Source organism: Hevea brasiliensis, chromosome 3, assembly GCF_030052815.1.
Source record: "Hevea brasiliensis isolate MT/VB/25A 57/8 chromosome 3, ASM3005281v1, whole genome shotgun sequence".
NCBI lineage: Eukaryota > Viridiplantae > Streptophyta > Magnoliopsida > Malpighiales > Euphorbiaceae > Hevea > Hevea brasiliensis.
The window spans coordinates 80,730,129-80,752,967 of record NC_079495.1 but is presented as its reverse complement, the minus strand read 5'-3'; the positions used below and the strand labels follow the sequence as shown (position 1 = coordinate 80,752,967).

The following is a 22,839-nucleotide window of genomic DNA, read 5'->3' as shown; positions in this document are numbered from 1 at the left end:
ATTAAAATAATTTCTCCATCTTTCTTTAATGTCCTCATCTTTCACCAACACTTTTCCTTCTTTATCCTTAATGCACCTAACTTGATTGAGATCTTGACATTTCCTTTCTCTACTCCTTGCTAATCTATAAATACCTTTCTCTCCTTCTTTAGTTCCAAGTTTCTCATATAACTTTTCAAAGGCCTGTGCTCTTGCTTGGCTAACTGCCTTTTTTGCCTCTTTCTTTGCTATCTTGTACTGTTCATATGCCTCATTATTATCACATTTAGGTAATTTCTTATACCATTCCCTTTTTCTCTTCACTGCCTTTTGTACTTCCTCATTCCACCACCATCTCTCTTTGAAGGTGGTCCATGTCCTTTAGACTCCCAAGTACTTTTCTAGCTACTTCTCTAATCTTTGATGCCATCCGTATCCACATATCATTGGCCTCCATATCTAGCTTCCATACTTGGACTCAAGAAGCTCATTTTTGAACTTCACTTGCTTTACTCCTTTGAACTCCCACCACTTTGTTCGAGCTACACTATTTCTTCTGACCTTACTTGAATTGTTCCTAAACTTGACATCCAAGACCACCAACCTATATTGACTTGTTAAAGCCTCTCCTGGAATGACCTTGCAATCCTTGCATAGAGCTCTATTTGTCTTCCTGGTTAAGAGGAAGTCGATTTGGCTTCTATGTTGCCCACTTTTGAAAGTCACTAAATGTGACTCTCTTTTTATAAAGTAGGTATTTGCTAGTATTAGGTCGTATGCCATAGCAAAATCCAGGATGCTTTTTCCCTCCTCATTTCGATCACAAAACCAAAACCTCGATGAACATTGTGATAACCTTGCCTATCACTTCCTACATGTCCATTCAAATCTCCACCAATGAAAACATTCTCTTCATTCGGTATGCTTTGCATTAAATCATCCATATCTTCCCAAAACCTTTGTTTACTCTCACTGTCTAGTCCTATTTGTGGGGCATAAGCACTAACTATATTTATTGTTTCTCCGTCTAGTACTAGCTTTACTAGTATAATTCTATCTCCTACTCTTTTCACAGCTACTACTGCGTCTTTCAATGTCCTGTCTATGATTATACCCACTCCGTTCTTGTTTCTCTCCTTTCCGGTAAACCACAATTTGTAACCTGAATTACCCACTTCCTTACTTTTCTCTCCTACCCATTTAGTCTCCTGAATGCAAGCAATATTCACCCTTCTCCTTTCCAAGGTATCCACAAGCTCCATTAATTTTCCTGTAAGTGATCCAACATTCCAAGTACCAACCCTGATCCTCCTCCTATCCTGCTCCTTCCTAATTGCTCTCCTTCTATGATATCTTCTATTATTTTCTATGTCTATCTTGTGTTCTGTTTCACTATTTGTTCTATTATCTGTCCTATAGACTAACTTCTTTACCCACACCCGTTCATGATGTGGGAACCCTTGCTCACTTAACACCACACCCGGGCGCCGGCATGGCGCGTCGCTTTCGGTGAACGCCCTACACCCTTGCATATTTATCACTACACCCGAGCTCCGATGTAGCGCGTCATTAGTAGAGGACGCCCCAACGTTTATATCATTTGAATCCATATCATAGGGTGTGACGAAATTTTTACGCTGGTTGTCACCTACCGCAACCCTCCTCCTTTATCCGGGCTTGGGACCGGCTAAGCGCAAACTACTTAGGCGGAGTTTTGTCATACAATATAAGTGTCTCTTAAATTTGATTAGGTACATAATCTAATTATTTTCTTTGCAATATATTTGTTTAAATGAGACACTATGAAAATTAACAGTTTGACTTCACCTGCCCACTGCATTTATATGTGATTTAATTCCTAACAAAAGCACGAGACAAGAGTGCACCGTTGCTCGTTTGCCATGGTTGAAGCCATCAAACTTGAGACTTGAAAGGCGAAAGGGAAAACTAGAGAGGGAAGGTATAAATTACAATTACCATCCTCAAGATGCACACAAATGCAAATCGATAAATATAATGGAAAAAGCATAAAAACTGGAGGGGAGGAGGGTTGCTAGCAGGAGCTACTTTTCTACGAGAGAGAGTATTATTTTTTGTTACTTTTAATGTATCTAATAATTAATCGTAGTTTTTATATATTTACTTTTTTCACAATTACGTGAAATTTATTAATTTTTATTAGATTAAATTATAATTCTAAGAATCGTAGCCATAGAAAAATCGACAAGAAAAAGACTGAAGTTGAAAAAGAAGAGGATTGATGTGCAATAGCTAGGCAAGATTAAGTGAACTTAAGTTTCAGACAGAGAATCAAGTGACCGTGAGAGGGGAAGATAGTGGAGGCATAGAAAGCTGCAGGAGGGAGGCGGCGGCGTTTGAATTGGAAAATGATGACAAAATGCATTTACTATTTGGATTGGCCTGATACAGTGAAGCGATGACTTAAAGGCTCAAATCGATGACTTTTTGGACCCATGGACAAAAGGCTTTGGATTATGAAGATTCGGCTTTTTACATGCATTCAGCTAAATTCAATGGAAGAAATCTATAAGGGATAAAGGTCTAAAATTGTGAGTTTCACTAATTTGGTTCAGTTATTGTAATTATTTTATAATAAATTGAATCTTTAAAATTTAAAATTGAATTAATTTTTTATAAAATTAAAAAAAATATTTGGATTATAATAATTAAATTTGATAATTTTGTTTAAATTGAATAGTACTATTTCTTAACTAGAAGATTTTGATTTGGAGATTATTAAAGGATGATAAGATTTAAGAAATTTTTTTTGAGTCTAAAAACTATTTATAAAATTAGTGTGCAGTCTTTATAAGATTATTTTTATATGAGAAGAAATTTAATAATTTTTAAGTTAAATATTCTTATAAAATTCATGTATGATTAGTTTGCTTATTATTTTAATTGTACATATATTTAATTAATTATATATAATTTTTATAATAAATATTTAATTTAAAAATCATCAAATCTCATTAGTCTAAGGATGGCAATGACTAAAATATTTATGGGTATCCGACCTAATTAAACTATAATAAAATGAATTTTGATAATATATAATTAACTTTAGAATGTATTAAGATTTGAGGAGTAGTACTTGTGGTGGGTTCAGGTTTTATATGTTGTGTACTCATTAATCGAATCCGTATATATAAATAATTAACTAAATATAAAACATATAAATATATTTATATATTTTATATATTATGTTTTAAATAAATCAAATTTAAATATTTTATAAAATTATTAAAATTTTTAAATATAAATATTAAATATTTTTATATAGATTACTAATTAATATTTACAATATTAAATAGATCCATGAATTATTTAAGTCATAATAAGTGATCTTACAATGAATTTAAATAGTATAAATATTAATCAATTCGGGTAGAATGTTTTCATTGATATCTTATTTATTATAATTTCTAATAGAGTGATTTTAATATAAACTGATTTCATATAAAAATAAGTTTAACCACTATTATATTAAAAATATGTACCAAAATATATGCATAATTAACATATATATATATATATATATATATATATATATATATATATATATATATATATAAAAGAATTTAAATGCAAATAATAAGCTCGAGATTATAATATTCACATTTTGGTAAAAAGGGGATATTAATGGTGAGGGCAGGTGAGAAATTCGTTCATAGTGAATAGATGATGGACAGATAGACGAAATCCACCTATTTATGTCACGAGTGCTTGATGGGCCAAGTTTACCCAAGTTTTTCTAGTCATACGTTGAAAACATGCGAAAACAATCTGTGTCCAGTTGGCCCCGTGGTGCTAATATTCAAGGCAATGGCAACTAAGAAGCACTAACAGCATATTCAATGAAACCCAAACCAAGAGTCGTATAAATTGCTCACTCTCTTCAACTGCAACGTCACACTCCTTTCTTCTTGCGTCTTTTCTTGGGTTTTTGAGATTCATTATCAAGAAAAAGAAAAGATGGTCATGAGCAATCTACTTCTATCTGCTCTCAAAACCCAGGTATCTCCAATTCTTCAATGCCCATTTTTCCAGTTCTTGCAGATTTTGCTGTGTGTTCTTTGAAAGTTTGTTGATCCTATTTATGCGGATCATGTCTCCATGCATCCTTGATTTACTCTTACTCATAATCTTTTCTTGTTATATTTGATATTACCTTTTGGGCTAGCTTGCCTTGTGATTGAGGTTGTACCTTTCCTGGTTAGTATATGCTGCTAAAGAAGTGAAATTGAGTTACCTTTTTGGGACAGACGGAGATGGTATCTTCTTTTCTTTTTTCTTTTTCAGGATCACAATTGGTATTCACGTTGGCAGTTTGAAAATTTTTTTTATTCAGTTACTGTAGTATTACATGTTGAGTCTTGAGGTTCTGGTTGATTGGTAAGAAATGCTGGTGGCATTAAATTATGTACTGTTTTCTTATCAATATGTAAAAAACCTCATTAAAATTAGGGTAATTATTGTAGGTCCCTGTAGTTTGTCAATATTAATTATTTAGTCTTTATTTTTTAAATACTCATATATTTTGTAAAATCAAATTCTTTAGTCCTTCTATTAGATTCTGTCAAAGAAGCATTGGTCAAACTTGTTTTAGCCTTGGTCAGATTAAGGCTAAAACAAAATAACTAATGTTTTTTTAACTCAACTCAACTAAGCCTTTATCCCAAAAATTTGGGGTCGGCTATATGGATTCGCTTTCTCTACTCTAAACGATTTTGAGTTAAATCCTCAGAAATGTGTAATGCTTTTAGGTCATGTTGTACTATTCTACTCCAAGTCAATTTAGGTCTATCACTTTTTTTTCTTTCTATCCTCTAACCTAACCTAATGTGCTCTACTTGTCTAACTGGAGCCTCCGTATGTGTACGCTTCACATGACCAAACCACCTCAATCTCCCTTCTCTTAACTTATCCTCAATTGACACCACTCCTACTTTTTTTCTAATAATCTCATTACGGACTTTTATCTAGTCTAGTATGGCTACTCATCCACCTTAACATTCTCATCTCTACAACTCTTATCTTAGACACATACGACTCCTTCAGTGTCCAACACTCACTACCATATAACATAACCAGTCGTATGGCTGTACAGTAAAATTTTTCTTTCAACTTATTGGGAATCTTGCGATCACATAAAACTCCCGTAGCACATCTCCACTTCAACTGTCCGGCTTTAATCCTATGACTAACATCCTCCTCACATCCCCCATCTACTTGAAGGACTGAGCCGAGATATTTAAAGTGATTACTTTGGGACAGAACCACTCCATCCAAACTAACTCATTCCCTATCACTAGTTTGGCCTTCACTGAACTTGCAATGCATATATTCTGTCTTCGTTCTACTTAACTTAAAGCCCTTTGACTCTAGAGTACTTCTCCAAAGCTCTAGATTTTTATTGACTACTTCTCGCGTCTCCTCTATCAGAACAATATCATCCGCAAACATCATGCACCAAGGAATACTCTCTTGTATATGTTTCGTCAATTCATCTAAAACTAATGTAAAAAGGTAGGGGCTTATAGCTAATCCTTGGTGTAATCCAATTGAGATCGGAAAATCTCTTGTGTCCCCTCTCACTGTGCACACAATAGTAATTGCTCCTTCATACATATCTTTCAACACTTGTATGTACCTAATAGATACTATCTTTTGTTCAAACACACTCCATAAGACATCTCTTGGAACACTATCATAAGTCTTCTCCAAATCAATAAAAATCATGTGTAGATCTTTCTTCACATCTCTATATTTCTCTATCAAGCTTCTAATGAGAAAGATCGCTTCCATAGTTGAACCACCGGGCATGAAGCCAAATTGATTGAGATAAATAGAAGTATCATGATGTAGTTGATGCTCCACAACTCTCTCCCACAACTTCATAGTATGGCTCATGAGTTTAATTCCCCTATAGTTTAAGCAACTCTATATGTCTCCCTTATTTTTAAAAATAGGTACTAAAATACTCTTCCTCCATTCATCAGGCATTTTCTTTGAGTTTAGAATCTTATTAAATAATTTAGTTAACCATGCCACTCCCATATCTCCCAAATACTTTCACTCTTCAATTGGTATTCCATTGAGTCCACAGGTTTTACCCACTTTCATTCTCTTAAGTACTTCCTTTACTTCTAAAGATCTAATCCTTCTAGTATAATTTTCATTCTTTTCTATTGTTCTATAGTCTATATTCATGCTATTACCATTTTGACTATTATTAAAGAGATCATAAAATAATTTCTTCATCTTTCTTTAATGTCCTCATCTTTCACCAACACTTTTCCTTCTTTATCCTTAATACACCTAACTTGATTGAGATCTTGACATTTCCTTTCTCTCTTCCTTGCTAATCTATAAATATCTTTTTCCCCTTCTTTGGTTCCAAGTTTCTCATATAACTTTTCAAAAGCCTGTGCTCTTGCTTGACTAATTGTCTTTTTTGCCTCTTTCTTTGCTATCTTGTACTGTTCATACGCTTCATTATTATCACATTTAGGTAATTTCTTATTCCATTCCCTTTTTCTTTTCACTGCCTTTTGTACATCCTCATTCCACCACCATCTCTCTTTTGAGAGTGGTCCATGTCCTTTAGACTCTCCAAGTACTTTTCTAGCTACTTCTCTAATCTTTGATGCCATCTGTATCCACATATCATTGGCCTCCATATTCAGCTTCCATGCTTCGGACTCGAGAAGCTCATTTTTGAACTTCACTTGCTTTACTTCTTTGAACTCCCACCACTTTATTTGAGCAACACTATTTCTTCTGACCTTACTTGAATTGTTCCTAAACTTGACATCCAAGACCACTAACCGATATTGACTTCTTAAAGCCTCTCCTGGAATGACCTTACAATCCTTGCATAGAGCTCTATTTGTCTTCTTGGTTAAGAGGAAGTCGATTTGGCTTCTATGTTGCCCACTTTTGAAAGTCACTAAATGTGACTCTCTTTTTATAAAGTAGGTATTTGCTAGTATTAGGTCATGTGCCATAGCAAAATCCAAGATGTTTTTTTCCTCCTCATTTCGACTTCCAAAACCAAAACCTCCATGAACATTCTCATAACCTTGCTTATCACTTCCTACATGTCCATTCAAATCTCCACCAATGAAAACATTCTCTTCATTCAGTATGCTTTGCATTAATTATCCATATCTTCCCAAAACCTTTGTTTACTCTCACTATCTAGTCCTATTTGTGGGGTATAAGTACTAACTACATTTATTGTTTTTCCTTCTAGTACTAGTTTTACTAGTATAATTCTATCTCCTACTCTTTTCACAGCTATTACAACGCCTTTCAATAGGAGTCTATGATTATGCCCACTCTGTTCTTGTTTATCTCCTTTCTGATTTCTCTCCTTTCCGGTAAACCACAGTTTGTACCCTGAATTACCCAATTCCTTGCTTTTCTCTCCTACCCATTTAGTCTTCTGAATGCAAGCAATATTCACTCTTCTCCTTTCCAAGGTATCCACAAGCTCTATTGATTTTCTTGTAAGAGATTCAACATTCCAAATACCAACCCTGATCCTCCTTTTATCTTGTTCCTTCCTAATTGGTCTCCTTCTATGATATCTTCTATTGTTTTCTATGTCTATCTTGTGTTCTGTTCCACTATCTGTTCTACTATCTATCCTATGAACTAACTTCTTTACTCACACCCGTCCATGATGTGGGAACCCTTGCTCACTTAACACCACACCTGGGTGCCAGCATGGCGCGTCGCTTTCGGTGAATGCCCTACACCCTTGCATATTTCTCACTACATTCAGGCTCCAATGTAGCGCATCGTAAGTAGAGGACGCCTCAACATTTATATCATTTTAATCCATATCATAAGGTGTGACGAAATTTTTACGCTGGTTGTCATCTACCGCAAACCCTTCTCCTTTATCCGAGCTTGGGACCGGCTAAGCGCAAACTACTTAGGCGAAGTTAACTAATGTTTTTTTTAACAAAAAGACAAAAGAATTTGATTTAATAGAATACAGAACGTTTTAATTGAGTTTTTAAAAAATAAGAAGTAGATAGTTAATTTTGATAAACTACAGGGATCTGGTAGTAATTTACCCTTAAAATTAACTAAGTATCTATTATACACAAGTGTTTTTGGAGAAATTTTATTTAGGCTTAGATCCTTTAACATTATTTAGTTTTCACTGGCTATATAGCCAATTGAATATCGAGAAAGTAAGGACAAGGACTTTGAATTTGCTATTTCGTTGCCACTTGCTAAGGTGAATGACAGTTAATTACACAGGGTAAGGATGGGGAGCTATGAACCCTTTCTTTGGTTTTTACACAGCTTTTACTTTTTGACAAAGTCTTTTGGGATTTGCAAATGCGAATTAGAAAGTCCGGCGTTGGCTAGTCAAGCCAAGTTGAATGTTTATAATTTTAATGTTTGTAATTAATGTCAAGGGGATTTTGTTTTAATATATATAGAGAGAATTTATATTAATTTGCTTCCTTAGCTGAAAATTTGAAGTTATTTTTTGTTATTTCCTTGAAAATATTTTAGTTAGAGATTTTTAAGTGTTTAAGGTAACACTCATTGATCCATTAATTGGCAAATAAAATCACTTCATCAGGGAAAAAAAAAAAGGAAAAAAAAAAAGAAACAACAACTAAAATTCTGCCAAAGGGTTGAAACCTTGGAAGACATGACAATAAATATACTAACATTTGCACTGGAGAAAGTAAAAAAAAAAATTAGAGGTGAAAGTGCACTAGTTGGAATGACTCCATTGAAGATAATGGTATGGAACTTAAAGCATGATCAATGGTTGCAAGACATGGAACTGAATTGCTGAATTTTGCTGGCTGTTCAAAAACACACAAAATTTTTCTATTTACTCAGGAAGTGTCAGTGCGAATACATTTTAATGCATTCTCTTTACTTTTACTTTTTTTTTTCTTCAGTTCAGTTCATACACCAAATGTGTTACTGCCTCTGGCAGTTCACAGAAACATTTACTTCAGGCTCCTTTCCTGGCCAAATTTTATAGTACAGAGGCATCTTTGCAGAAGGTAGATTCAACCACCAATTCCAGGGATGGTGGAGGGTGAGTTTTGCTTCTATGCTTATGATTCATACTTAAGACTTCTCTTTCTTCCTCTATATGATCTGTTCTTCTCTATGCATCTATATAATATGCAGATATGCCTAGAGGTGTCCAATGTGTATGTATTATTGCTCTGACTTTTATATCTGCACAAGGAGTTCAATCTAGAACGTGGATAATGGCTAGTAAATCTTGATTATTGCAGTTATAAGGGGCATGATATGTTGGCGCCATTCACTGCTGGGTGGCAGAGTACTGATTTGCATCCTCTAGTCGTAGAGAAATCTGAGGTATACTTTGATATTTCTGGTTACAAAATGCCTTTTCTTAATCATCTAAAGATGCTTCTCTTAGTTATATAATTAATTGGAAGTTGATCAATGATCCAGGGTATCTATGTTTATGACATTAATGGGAAGAAGTATCTCGATTCTCTTGCTGGTCTTTGGTGCACTGCCTTAGGTAATTATAATGCTTTCTGACCTTTCTCATTTCTTCCTCGTAGACTGCCCTTTATTGTCGTTTCTATTTTTATCTTAAATTTATTTTGCTTGTTGCACTTGTAAACTCCTTTTCATATATCACTTTGCAACTGATGTTTTGAGTTTTATTTTACAAAATACATGGACGTTTTAATTGGGTTTTAAAAAAAATAGGGAATAAGTAGTTTATTTTAACAAACTACAGGGACCTTATAGTAATTTACTCTAAAATTTATCATTGTCTTGAAATATTCCTTAAGATACTTTGTCTCATAATGGTTGATCATTCAGGTGCTTCATTTATTTCTACCTTGCAGAACTATAACAATTTAATGTTGTGATTAGTTAGTTGCATGTCAAATTTTAGGAAGTGGTTTGACCAATACCTAGAGGCTAGAGCTAGAAGAGCATTGTTCCCATATTTACCTAGATTCCATTGTGTATTTGTAAGTAGAAACACACAGTTACTGATGTACTGTTGGTTATATGTAGGAGGAAATGAACAGAAGCTTGTGGCTGCTGCAACAACCCAATTGAACAAGTTGCCATTTTACCACTCTTTTTGGAATCGTACTACAAAACCTTCGTTGGTACTCATAAATTCTTTTTAATTTCCATGTTAAAACAAATCTAGGAATTTTAATTTTATGATGGCATGTGCATTTGGTTCATGAAATTTTCTATTCCGCAAATGAATTAATTTTGCATGATCAATAAACATCTTGCTTCATTTTCCATCTCTCTAACAAACACTTTTGTTGTATCAATCAACAAAAGTTTTGATAGGATTTCTTATGAAAATGCTTTCTGATGGATTTTAAATGATACCTGACAGGATCTTGCAAAGGAACTTCTAGAAACTTTTACCGCAGCAAAAATGGCAAAAGCCTTCTTTACCAATAGTGGATCAGAAGCAAATGACTCTCAGGTTTACTTATTATTTATAGGTGTTTTCATTATTGTTATTATCACTGTTGTTACTACTACTTTTATTATTTTATCATTGTGCTTCACTTTAACTCCCTTAATTAATGTTGACGATATTGCATTTGAGGTTAAGGTTTAAAGATGCGCTTGGACTTTGACTATTAGGAAAAAGATGCAAATATAAATTTTTTTTATCAATTATCAGCCTTATTACTATAATGATGCTCAGAGTATTTCCAATTCAATGAGAAACGAACTAGTGAAATAAAATAAACTGAAATTCAATTGGTTGTCCAACCATGCATGTTATGTGAGCGTACAATTGTTGACACCTAGCCTAGATTAAAGCTTGAGGTTAGTAAATACAAGAATAGCAAATTGAGCCACTAGAGCATATACTAAGCCTCAAGAGACAACCACTAGAGCCCTGACCGATTCCAAGGTAAAGAAATGAGGCCTTGGTTGATTTCAACACTTGAAGAAGCTTAGAGATACCAAATTTCTACTTAGTCAATGTCCATGACAAGGAGGACCTGGCCTCATTGAGTTTTAGGTAGCAGACTTCAAGAAGCACCTTACGGAGGCTAACATAGGACACCTGGGAAGGCACTCGACTGATTTTCTCGCATAAGTGAATGCTAAGCAGCCGATTGTTATGCTAAAGGAGTTCTTTGGCAAGGTTTCAAAGCTCATGAAACAATTGAAAGTGCCTAAGAGCGACCGATGAGCCTTTCATAAAGAGAGCGGACAATTCCCATGAAGGGCAAGTCCAAAGCGGGCAATGGGCATGGGAAGAGGACCCTTTGGATGTGGAAACACTATGGTTAAGATATTAGGATGATTGAGACTGGTATGAAGCAACACTAAAGCTCGAAACATTCGATAGTTCTTGAAAGCGAGCAAAGAAGTCAGGCTAAGTGGGAAGTGAGAGATTCGCTTGAAGAAAAGCCCTAAAGTAGGAAAGGATTTGATGCAACATCATGCCAAATTTGGGAGAAATCAGAGTTAAACGCAATAGAGTTTCAAGTTCTAGTGCAACCAAGAGCATTGAAAGTAACTGAAAGGACTCCAAAAGAGTATAACAGCCGATTGCCATTAAAAAGCACCTAGAGGTGGGTGATTGACACTTCTTTGGCTCTCTAAAGTTGTATTCTGACATCATTCCAATTTTGAGAGCAATTGGTATCAGCAAGACAAGATTCCAAACACCGAAGCCGCAAGACAGTCTCATTGCTGACCCTTAAGCCTTGGTAAAGGGAGAGCAACTGATTGACAGCCTTTATGGGCTAAGAAGCATGTGATTGGTATTCCTTTCAATGAGGAAAGATCTTACGTTAAAGATAGCAAACACTCCTTAGCCACTTGATAGAGATATAAAATTATTCTTGGAGCCCTCACTTACAAGCTTAAATTTTTAGGTTGAGTGGTTCCTTTATATGGTATCAAAGCCCAATTTAGGTTGTGGGCTTCAGCCGCCTATAAGGTTGTATAATTAGACCTATATTGGGTTAAATATTAACTAATTGTTAAGTAACAACTATGTAGTTACACTTAAAGGGGGAGTGATAGGATTGCATATCCCACATCGGGAAAATAGACAAATTAAAGGGTGAATAAAAGTTGATGGGTTACAACATTAATTTGACTACTCATTTTGATGTGTAAAGCAACTCAACTACTTGTATAAGCCCAAATTAAAATGAATTAATACGTAATTTGTCCATCACTCTCTTTAGTTTAATATGTTATTAGAGCCTCTTCGATCAAAAGGTCTAGAGTTTAAAATCTTGGCCACCCCCATTTATTAGTTGATATTTTAGCATAAAGTAAAAATGGGCCTATACTGGTTCAAGCTTCAAGCCAAGTGGGCTTTTCCGAGCGGGGGTGTGATAGAGATATAAAACTATTATTGGAGCCCTCACCTATAAGTTTAAACTTTTAGTTTGAGTGGTTCCTTGACACCACTAAACAAGATTGTGATTATGCTAGTCTCCACCTTGCACCTTTCAAGAGTACATTGACTCCATGAAGACAACTCGAAGAACAATGTGACTACATGGATATATTTTCCTTATCAAAATGACCTCACACAAACAATTGTTCAAGAAGAGGGAGTTAAGGAGCCAATGTTACATGTCACATGAGTAAACCTTAGTAAGCTTGGAAGCCTCAAAACAATCTTGCATGACCACAAACAACCAGTCTGACCTATGAAGGGTGAACAATACCCCAAAGCAAATAAGAGGGAAATGGGTTACCCACGGCCTACTAGCCTATCTGAGAGTGTTCTAGGTGACGAACCCTACACCTAGTGATGCATGAGCACTCAAGGGATACAACTTTAAGACAACTGTATGTTGCATCAGAATTGAGACCGAAGTTTACAAGAGTTCTACTTGGAGACAACTACTTCACCAATCATTAGTGACCTAACAATTAATGGAGTGGAAGTTGTCCAAGCAAGTGACTCAATAGGACTCAACTACACTATGGATAGGAGTCACAAAGTACATAGGACTCTTTGGGTGGTTGCAAAACCCTTCTCAACAAACACCCCTAGATTCATTCCCAATCAAAGGAGTCTTGCTATGACTAGAATGGGATGAAGATCATCCTATTCATACTCATCTTATAAATATCTTGTAAATAATTCTTGTATAAGTATATTTAAGTAGATAATCACCAATGTATAGATAATCATAGCATAGGATCAAGCTCATCCAATATTGTACAAAGCTATACTTATACATCCAATACCTTATGAAAGGGTCATACTTACATCAATGAAAACTATCCCGAAATTTACCGTAGACTTCTTAGTCTTTTTATCTTTTTCTTTTTCCTTTGATCCCGTGATCACCTCATTCCTAACTTTCTAGTGAAGACCTTTATAGTGCTTCTTAAGTTGTTATAAGATCCTTTAGCTTCCATAGGTTAGTGGAGACCTTCACCGCGCTTTCAAAGGCATTGCTAGCATTCATTAACTTCCTAGGGTTAGTGAAGATCCCCATCCATGCTTACAAAGATGTAACTTGATTCTCCATCTCCTTATAGGTTGGGAAGAACCTCGTGAAGCTTCCTAAGGTTTTTCAGGATTCATTAGCTTCCTCTTAGGTTGGTGAGGATCCTTGTGAGCAATCAGGAGACGTTCCATCTTCAAGCTACTCCAACCTGAAGGTGGGCTACCTCCATTGAAGTTGTTGTCTACATAACCTGTGGTACACTCACTTATCTGAACAGATCATTGGCACACCCGCAATCACACCACCTTAACACAACACGTGCCAGTAAATAAAGTTGAAACAAGAATATAAGATGCAAGCACTAAATTAGTGATGGTTTTGTAAAATGCATAAGAATTTCAATGAGAAAATGAACATGTATGTCAAATGAGGATTAAGCTTTGAAAATGCTATATTTTAATGCTTATTAAGAATATAAAGCTAACAATGATAATATTACTGTATTTTTATGTATTTTTCTTACCTAATAAAAAGAATCTATCTATTTTAAAAGTTTTTCTGATATTAATTCTTTGACCCACTTAATTTTTAGGTGAAGTTAGTTTGGTACTACAACAATGCTCTCGGAAGACCAGATAAGAAGAAAATTATAGCTCGCGCAAAATCGTATGTTTGACTACAAAATAAAATATTTTTTCCCTTGTTGCCATTACTCCCAACTATCTGTCATACAATCTTCACATATTGGCAGGTACCATGGTTCAACTTTGATATCAGCCAGTCTTTCGGGGTGAGAGAATATGCGAACACTTTCTCAATGAAAATCTCAGTGCTTAACTCATGAAACTCTTGATTTTTTTACTCATTAATCTACATCACAGCCTTCCAGCTTTGCACCAAAAATTTGATCTTCCAGCTCCATTCGTATTGCATACTGACTGCCCTCATTACTGGCGTTATCATCTTCCAGGTTGCTATATTATGTTGTCCTACTCCTGACTCCTGAGATGCTTTCTAAAATGAGCTAATTCTATTGACGTTCTTGCTGATCTTGTTTCAGGTGAGCTAATTCTATTGACGTTCTTGCTGATCTTGTTTCAGGTGAGACAGAGGAGGAATTCTCAACCAGATTAGCCAACAGTTTGGAGAGTCTCATCCTAAAAGAGGGACCAGAGACGGTAGTTTAATTTTAATACTGTACTTCTTGTATAGAAACTCATTAAAGAATTAAAAGGCCTAGTTTGTGTTGCTTACCCACTATAGATCATTCCAGATTGCTGCATTTATTGCTGAGCCTGTCATGGGGGCAGGAGGTGTGATACCTCCCCCAGCAACTTATTTTGAGAAGGTGAGATGCATCTTAATTATATGATTTGCTTGAGATAGAAGTGCCTGCTTTGGTGCTTGCATTACAAAAATTACTATATTTTTTATTCCTGGCAAATTGTTGGAATACGTATTTGGGCTTGAGAGGAGATCTTTTGGACAGGAAAATGCCTACTTTGATGCTTATATTAAAAATGCTTGCTGATGGTCTTTGGAAATGTTGTTCGATTACTTAGGCTTGAGATGATATTTTTTAGACAGGAAGTTGCCTATATTGATGCTTATATCATCAAAAATCCCTTATTGCTGGTGTTCTTTTCATATGTATTTCGAGTACTTATTTGGGTAAATTGAGTCTTAATTTAGTTCTTCACTCATTTTTTTTTTTTTTTTTTTTTGCGTGGTAATTATTTTATCATCTTTTTATTTGTTGTAGGTGCAAGCAGTTGTAAAAAAATATGACATTCTCTTTATTGCTGATGAGGTACCTAATATTTCTACCCCTATTTCCAATTATATTCTGTCTAAACTTCTCTAATACTTCGTAACTCAAGCTTGCTTTCGTTATTCTCTGTTTATTGTAGGTAATATGTGCATTTGGAAGGCTTGGGACAATGTTTGGGTGTGATAAATATAACATTAAACCAGACCTTGTATCTGTAGCAAAGGTAAAGTTGGAAAAACTTTATTCATATTTTGCGTTCACATCTCAAGTATTTCACTTCTTTTTATTCTTCTGGTTTCATGTTTCCAGGCGCTTTCTTCTGCATATATGCCAATTGGAGCTATAATGATGAGCCCAGAAGTTTCAGATGTTATACACTTTCAGAGCAATAAACTTGGTATGTTGATGATACTCATAAAGAAGTGTCTCTGATTCTAACTACAATAGAATGCTTGACCTAATATATCCTATGTCAGGTACTTTTTCTCATGGATTCACTAATTCTGGCCACCCTGTGCCATGTGCGGTTGCTATTGAAGCGCTCAAGATATACAAGTAAGTCCCTTTCTGCATTTCTTTTGGAAATTTGAATATGAACTCAAATATCTTGATGCCAAGCGCTGCACACATTTATGAACATTTATACATATTCAATGAAACATGATTTTGTTTCGTACTGAGCATAAGAACCAACCAAGCAGGAAGTTCCTTTAAAATCATCAATAAGAAAGCCATGAGAGTGCATCATGATTGTTAATAAATTACATAGATGAGCTCATTCAGTGGTTCATGATACAAGAGCATGATCTTCATTTTAAAGGTTAATGTTCAATGTCACATTTCTCATGCAAAATGTGGTGTTAAGTGAAATCTGTGTGCTTCTTTGCAGGGAGGGAAACATTCCTGAGCAAGTAAAACAAGTTGCCCCTAAGTTTCAAGATGGTTTAAAAGCCTTTTCTAACAGTCCTATCATAGGGGAGGTATAATTTCTCTGAAACATATAATTTGTTAGAGGAGCAAGCAACAGACTCTTACCTTGTAATATTTTCCCGATGCTGCAGATACGAGGAACTGGCTTGATCCTTGGTACAGAGTTTACTGACAATAAGTCACCTAATGATCCGTTTCCACCTGAATGGGGCAAGTTTCATCATCTTTTGCTATTAGCCTTCATTATATATATATGGGCAATTTCTGATTCATGTTCTTAACAACTAATAACAGTTATCTGAAACGTGAACTCAAATTGTCTTCCATTTTCTGATTATAGTTAATCTAAAAATTCTCAGGCGGTAAATTGGGAAAAAAAAAACTCTCTTAAGAATAAGAAAATAATCCAAAAATATTCTTTTCTTATTTTTGAAAGCATATACCTGAGACCATGGAATCAAATGAGATTCAATAAGGCCACATTTTTTGTGGGAAGTTGTTGCGTGCCCATGGACATGAGTTGCATTTAAGCACTGAACTAATTTTTTATTTTGTCACCAATTGTTCTAGTGTTTGTCATCTTTTTATTATCCTTGTTGATAAATACTTGTTGGCAATTGGCATTCAGGGATAGGTGCATATTTTGGAGCACAATGTGAGAAACATGGGATGCTAGTGCGTGTTGCAGGGGATAACATAATGATGTCTCCACCGCTTATAATCACCCCTGAAGAGATTGACGAGGTATTGATTATGGCTATTAAACTTTTCTCATTGTCATAATTTCATGTTATTTACACTGGGTGTTAACAGAGAATAAGTTTGTGCATTACTTAGAGAATAAGTTTGATTCTGACTATTGTGAATATTAGAACAAGGACCACAACTGAAGCTTTGAAATATTTGGTTGCAGTTAATTAGCATATATGGGAAGGCACTGGAGGCTACTGAAGAGAGGGTAAACGAACTGAAGTCTCAACGGAAGAAACAGTAAACTACTCAATTGCTCAACTGTAATTGATGATGGCTAGCATACTGTGCACTTGATGTAAAGCACATCTGTTGAGAATTATGATGCATTTGGTACCTAAATAAAGCATTTGGTGTTTCTCCATGCTGGGAATTGTGATTGGAGTTCAAACTCATAACTCAGATGACTCTATTACACTAAGCTAAAGCTTATCGGTCCGGATTGGCTTCTATTGTTTCTATCTCTACTAGTTCTAAGATCTATCTTTTTAGCATTTTGATTGAGTGGATTCAGCAGGTAAGCTATACACAAAATGCTTCTCTACGTCACCAGAAATAAACTACTCACAAAATGCCGAACTGTAAAATGGAAACCAACTTCAATTAGTGAACTGTGCCCTGCAATTAAAAGCAGATCAAATATAATAATGAATTTTAACTCAGTGATACTGAAATCGTCTAGAGAGTTGTGAAGTCTTAAGTAAAGATATGCTTATAAAACAATGTAAAGAAAGTCAAATTTCCGCACATATAGGCCTCCAAAATGATTTAAGTGTGTTGATTATTATAGTTCTACTAGGTATAACGACTGAAAATAGTGAACTGTGTTGTTGTGACTTTTTATGATAATAAAATATTCATAAATTTAATTCACTTTTTTGTATTTATTATTATTATTATTATTATTATTATTATTTAATCAGTTTTTTCAGTTTTTGTAATTATATTTTGTTCATTCATTTTTTAATTATATTTTTAATATTTCATTCACTTTTTATATTTGCTCATTTACTTTATGTAATTATTACAACAATCTTTACCTTAATTATGATTAATTACATTAATGAGTGGTTATTATTATTATTATCAATAGCGGATCTACCTTATATTAATTGGGGTCAATTGACCTAATCAATTTTTTTTTAAAATTTTCATATATATATATATATATATATATATATATATATATATATATATATAAATTTATAACTCTTCTAAAATTATTTGTTTTACTAGTTAAAAACTTTAAAATATTATTATATTTTATAAACTTGTATTCATTGGACATTTCACCCTAAAATTTATAAAATTTATATAATAAAAATTCTAAAAGACTGTCAGCTCTTTTCCACTCTAACTTTTCCTTTTCTTTGGATTCTTCTCCTTCTCATATCATATTCACAAAATCACAACTTTTTCTCCTTTCTCATTTTTCTTTTTTTATTCTTTTCACTCATTCTTTACCGATTGCCTTTATTTTTCTTTTTTACTTTTCATTTTTTTGTCAACAAAATTAATGCGCAAATTCAATTTTATAAGGTAAATTTTTATTTTTTATTTTTTATTTTTTATTTTATAATTCATATTAAATTATTCTATTAAATAATCAAGAATTAAGGTTTTCTAATTATTCATGTGTATTTTAATTATAGGTAAATTTTGTTTGTTTAATTTTATAATCAATTTATAAATTTGTATTTGTTGATTTTTCTACAATAATGAATCAAGTTAAAGACTCACTAGTAAGTAAATAAAACAATTTCATATACTCTTAAAAACTTTTTGTTGGATAGTCCAATTTATGGTCGAATTTTGTTTATTTGTCTTCTTAAAATTGGACTACAGTGATGGGCCTTAGGTTTGGGCTTGGAATAGTTAGGCTTACTACGGGCTTTAAGGGCCTTATGCTGACCCAAGTCGTAGTGCCAGTCTAGCCCATAATTTAGGTCGTGACAAAGTTAATATTAGAGTTTAGGCTCTAGATTCATGGAAAAGTGTGTACCTAGAGTTGTCACATGTGGAGTATAGGATCATGTTTCATCTTCTTCTGTAATTTCTTATTTCTAGATTCTGCGTTATTCCTTGGGTAGTGTAAGAGTGCTTCAGTTTAGTGTCTTAGTTTTCGTAGAGTACATGGTAATTTAAACTAGAGTTAGCAGACGTGTTGAGGTTTGCCATGGAAATAAATACTCTAAGAAGTTCTATATTTTTGTCAGTATGGGGCTAAGTGGTGTGCCTATCTAGCACAAAGCATGACTGCAAAAAGGTGAGTTATGACAGTGAGCCACCGTGGATAGGGGTAAGGGTATCGCTGCTGTTAGTCATCAGTGGATAGCTTAGTCAAAGTAAGTTTATGGTATCAGTGGGGTTCAAGAGAGATAAGAGATCAGGAGACCTAGTCTATTGGGACGTGCCATAGTAACTATGTAATGTTCTTGATATTTGTGTTGTAAAGTATAAATTATAGTATTGACATGAAATTATTGTGTGGAACTACATGCTTCCCTGTGGTGCACATGGTGAAGGTGGTTGCAGACAACCTCTATTTTGGTATAGATATATCGGAACAGAGTTCTATTTCTATAGAAAAGTTTGGAACTCCAAGTTAGGGATTTAAATCCTTAAGCTAAAGTATTAAAGATTACAGTTGGATGGTAGCTAGAGTCAGTGACTTGGTCACTTTCACATGAGCTAGAGTTATATTAGGAGTTGCCATAAGATTAGAGGTTTAAATTTAGTTGCAAAGTAAAGGTAACACCTATAAAGTAAGAACATTTGGCCTTCGGTATAGGATCTTGGACAATTTTTACATTACGATGGACGTTTTGCCTAAAGTTTAGCAAGAATAACATATCTTTTGTGTGTCAGCGAGGTGTAAAATACAACCTTGATGCTTAAAGGAGATCAGAGGCTAGGAATAATGTTGAACTACTATTCCCTGAGTTTCTCCTTAGCTTCTTATTACTCAGGACAAGAGTTTACAAGTAAAGGAAAGGATAAGGACAGAAGTTAGCATAGATAAATCATAGAATATGTGTATATATATATATATATATATATAAGAAGTGTAGAAGGGAAAGATAAAATAGTTGTATCAAATGCAGCAGGAGAGATAACCTGAATGCCAGTAGAAGTACTAGCTAGAGTCATTAGAGGACCAATTCTGAGTAACATCAAGATGTTGATGACTTGATAGAGACAGTGAAGGGATATAAGTTTCTAACCTAATAGTCAGGTCAAGAAAGAGAATAAAGCTAAAGAATAAAATAGTCAAAGTTCAATTTTGGGTAAAATAAAAAGGAGTTGGCTAAAGAACAAACTGAAAAGCCCAAATTAGGATAAGATAGGGAATAGTGCAGTCAAGATATAGAGAAGGAAAAATGCGATTATAGGAAAGGTAAATAAGATGAACAGAAACATAAGGATAGAGAGCTTAGAAAAGAATGACATTAGGGAGAACGTTTATTAAGGTATGGAACCCAGAAGTGCAAAACTCAAAGCAGGTCATAATTGATTTAGTGTTAGTAGCTTGAACCTGGAGCAGGATCTGGATTAGACTTTTTTTATTTTTTGTCCCTAAGGTAGAATAAGGGGGCAACGGGATAAGAACCATTTAGGTTGTTGACAGTATAAGGAAAGTTAGGTGAGGTATACGACCAAAGTAAGTAGTAGCTATAGGGTGTGTTGTGATAACTTGAATTATCTTATTAGATGAAGAAGCAAAGTCAATAGATTATAAATTGAACAAAAGTCAACCTAATAGATTTAAATATGCATGATGAGAGAATAGAATGAGGGATTATGGCACAAAGACTTGATGTTAGAATTCTAAATGGCGAGACAGTAGTCATAGAGTCTGTAATTGGAGTTAAGCAAGTATTTTCAGTATGACCAATAGGATAATTTTGTAAGAAAATATGAGTGATAGTGTGATAATATGTAACAAAGCACTAGTAGAGGACAGGATAGGACAAGATAGGTATAGATGTAATTTTAAGTTATTAGAAAGTACATGGATTAGAGGAGTGATTGTTAGTAAGACTGGAGTTAGTTCTGGAAGAATCTATTAGTGCTTTATCTTCCAGAATATAACCAAGTGTAGACCCTTATTTTGTGATGAGTATGTGCATTGAGGCCGTGGGAAACCCGATGATGAAAAAATTATATGACTGTAAGATGTAATTGGAGGCATTGAGCTGAATTATTAATTTCGTGGCATGATCTTGAAAAAATAAAAATAATAATAAAGTTTTGAAAAAATTAATTTAATTAAATTTAAATAAAATTTTATTTTGTTTAAATTTAATATGGGTAGTTTTTTAAATGGATCTAATTAAGTTTAATTGGGCTCCATGGGCCTAAGAAAGCCTAGTTAGGAATTTTAAATGGGACCCATTTAATTATTTTCTAAAAATTAAAATAACAAAATATCTCTCTCCTCCTTGGCCCCACTCTCTTCCTCACTCCCTATTGGTGCCTTCCATTTTTTCCTGTCTTCCTATTGGTTGAAACACCTCACCCATATCCCAGTCTTATTCGAATTCTGCAATCGCAGTTGTTTAAGTCATCTAAACTTTATCACCCTAAGACTCCAAATCCTACCACACCTCTTCCTCATTCCCTATTGGTGCCTTCCATTTTTTCCTGTCTTCCTATTGGTTGAAACACCTCACCCATATCCCAGTCTTATTCGAATTCTGCAATTGTAGTTGTTTAAGTCATCTAAACTTTATCACCCTAAGACTCCAAATCCTACCACACCTCTTTCTCATTCCCTATTGGTACCTTCCATTCTTTCCTGTCTTCCTATTGGTTGAAACACCTCACCCATATCCCAGTCTTATTCGAATTCTACAATTGTAGTTGTTCAAGTCATCTAAACTTTATCATCCTAAGACTCCAAACCCTATCACACCTCTCTCCCAAAACCCTATAAATACCCTACTAGAGAAGAGAAGAGGGGGATGATGAAGGAGAGAGGAAGAGAAAATTCAGGGCTATAAGAAATTTAGAGATATTCAAGACTCTTTGAGTTCTTTCTTATTTTTTTTCTTTTCATCAAGAAGATTTTCATACAAGATTTCTGGAAGGTCAGTTTTTATTGTTTTCTTTTCAAGTTCTATGCCACACAATATTTTAATTCTATGCTCTTTGTCTTCAATTTATTTTATATGTTCATATAGATCATGTAATCATGTTTAATTTGAGGATACACAACTCGCACATGTTTAGTTTCTCTCTCGTACTTTTATTATTTTTCTTTGTTTTCTTTATTTTTTTATTTACAAACAAAATTGGTAAGTAGCCCTAAGGTAAGTACCAAAGAGGGCATTTGCGTGAGCTTATATGGAGCTAAACGGAGTAAGCTGTGATATCATTGCCATACTAGAAGAGAAAACCCTTTTTTAAGGGTAGCTTGCCCCAATGGCAACTGCATTTACCAACAAGTAAGTAGCTCTAAACTTCTCGAATAACCATTGGCATGAAATTGTAGTAATAATAGAACTTTCATTTGGTAAATTAAAATTAACTTTGTTTTTAATTTAACTGACTTTTGCATGTAATTAATTTAAATAAATACTTTGTAAATTAAAATTAATCTTGTTTGTAAATTAAACTAATATTGGCATGTAAAATAAATTTAATTTAATACTTGGTAATTGTAAAATAAATTTGCATGTTAGAAATCTTTATTAGGTTGTGATTGTTTGGGACTTATGTGATATTAGAATAAATTACACATGTACATAATTAACTTAGTTCAATTATCCTTAGGGTAACTTGGTGAAAATTAATTAATTAGGTTAAATAGAAACATAGGGTTATTTGAAATTGAATTTGTTTGTAAATTAAATTCCCAATAATAAATTAATTTTAGTCATCCGTAAATATCATTTAAATAATTAGCAACCCCATAGATAGGAATTACTT

General features: G+C 34.0%; 1 protein-coding gene across 1 annotated transcript; it reads left to right on the top strand.

Annotated features, from left to right (window-relative positions):
- Positions 1–3,756: 3,756 nt before the first annotated feature.
- On the top strand, positions 3,757–17,358 carry LOC110659742 (gamma aminobutyrate transaminase 3, chloroplastic). The gene is made up of 19 exons (XM_021817773.2): positions 3,757–4,017; positions 8,943–9,085; positions 9,291–9,375; positions 9,475–9,547; positions 10,060–10,157; positions 10,403–10,495; positions 14,050–14,123; positions 14,209–14,247; positions 14,339–14,427; positions 14,559–14,635; positions 14,731–14,805; positions 15,220–15,267; positions 15,368–15,451; positions 15,538–15,625; positions 15,705–15,783; positions 16,118–16,208; positions 16,290–16,368; positions 16,787–16,902; positions 17,072–17,358. The coding sequence occupies exons 1-19, from the start codon at positions 3,976–3,978 to the stop codon at positions 17,150–17,152; spliced, it is 1,554 nt and encodes a 517-aa protein (XP_021673465.1). The 5' UTR covers positions 3,757–3,975; the 3' UTR covers positions 17,153–17,358.
- The last annotated feature ends 5,481 nt before the right edge of the window (positions 17,359–22,839 follow it).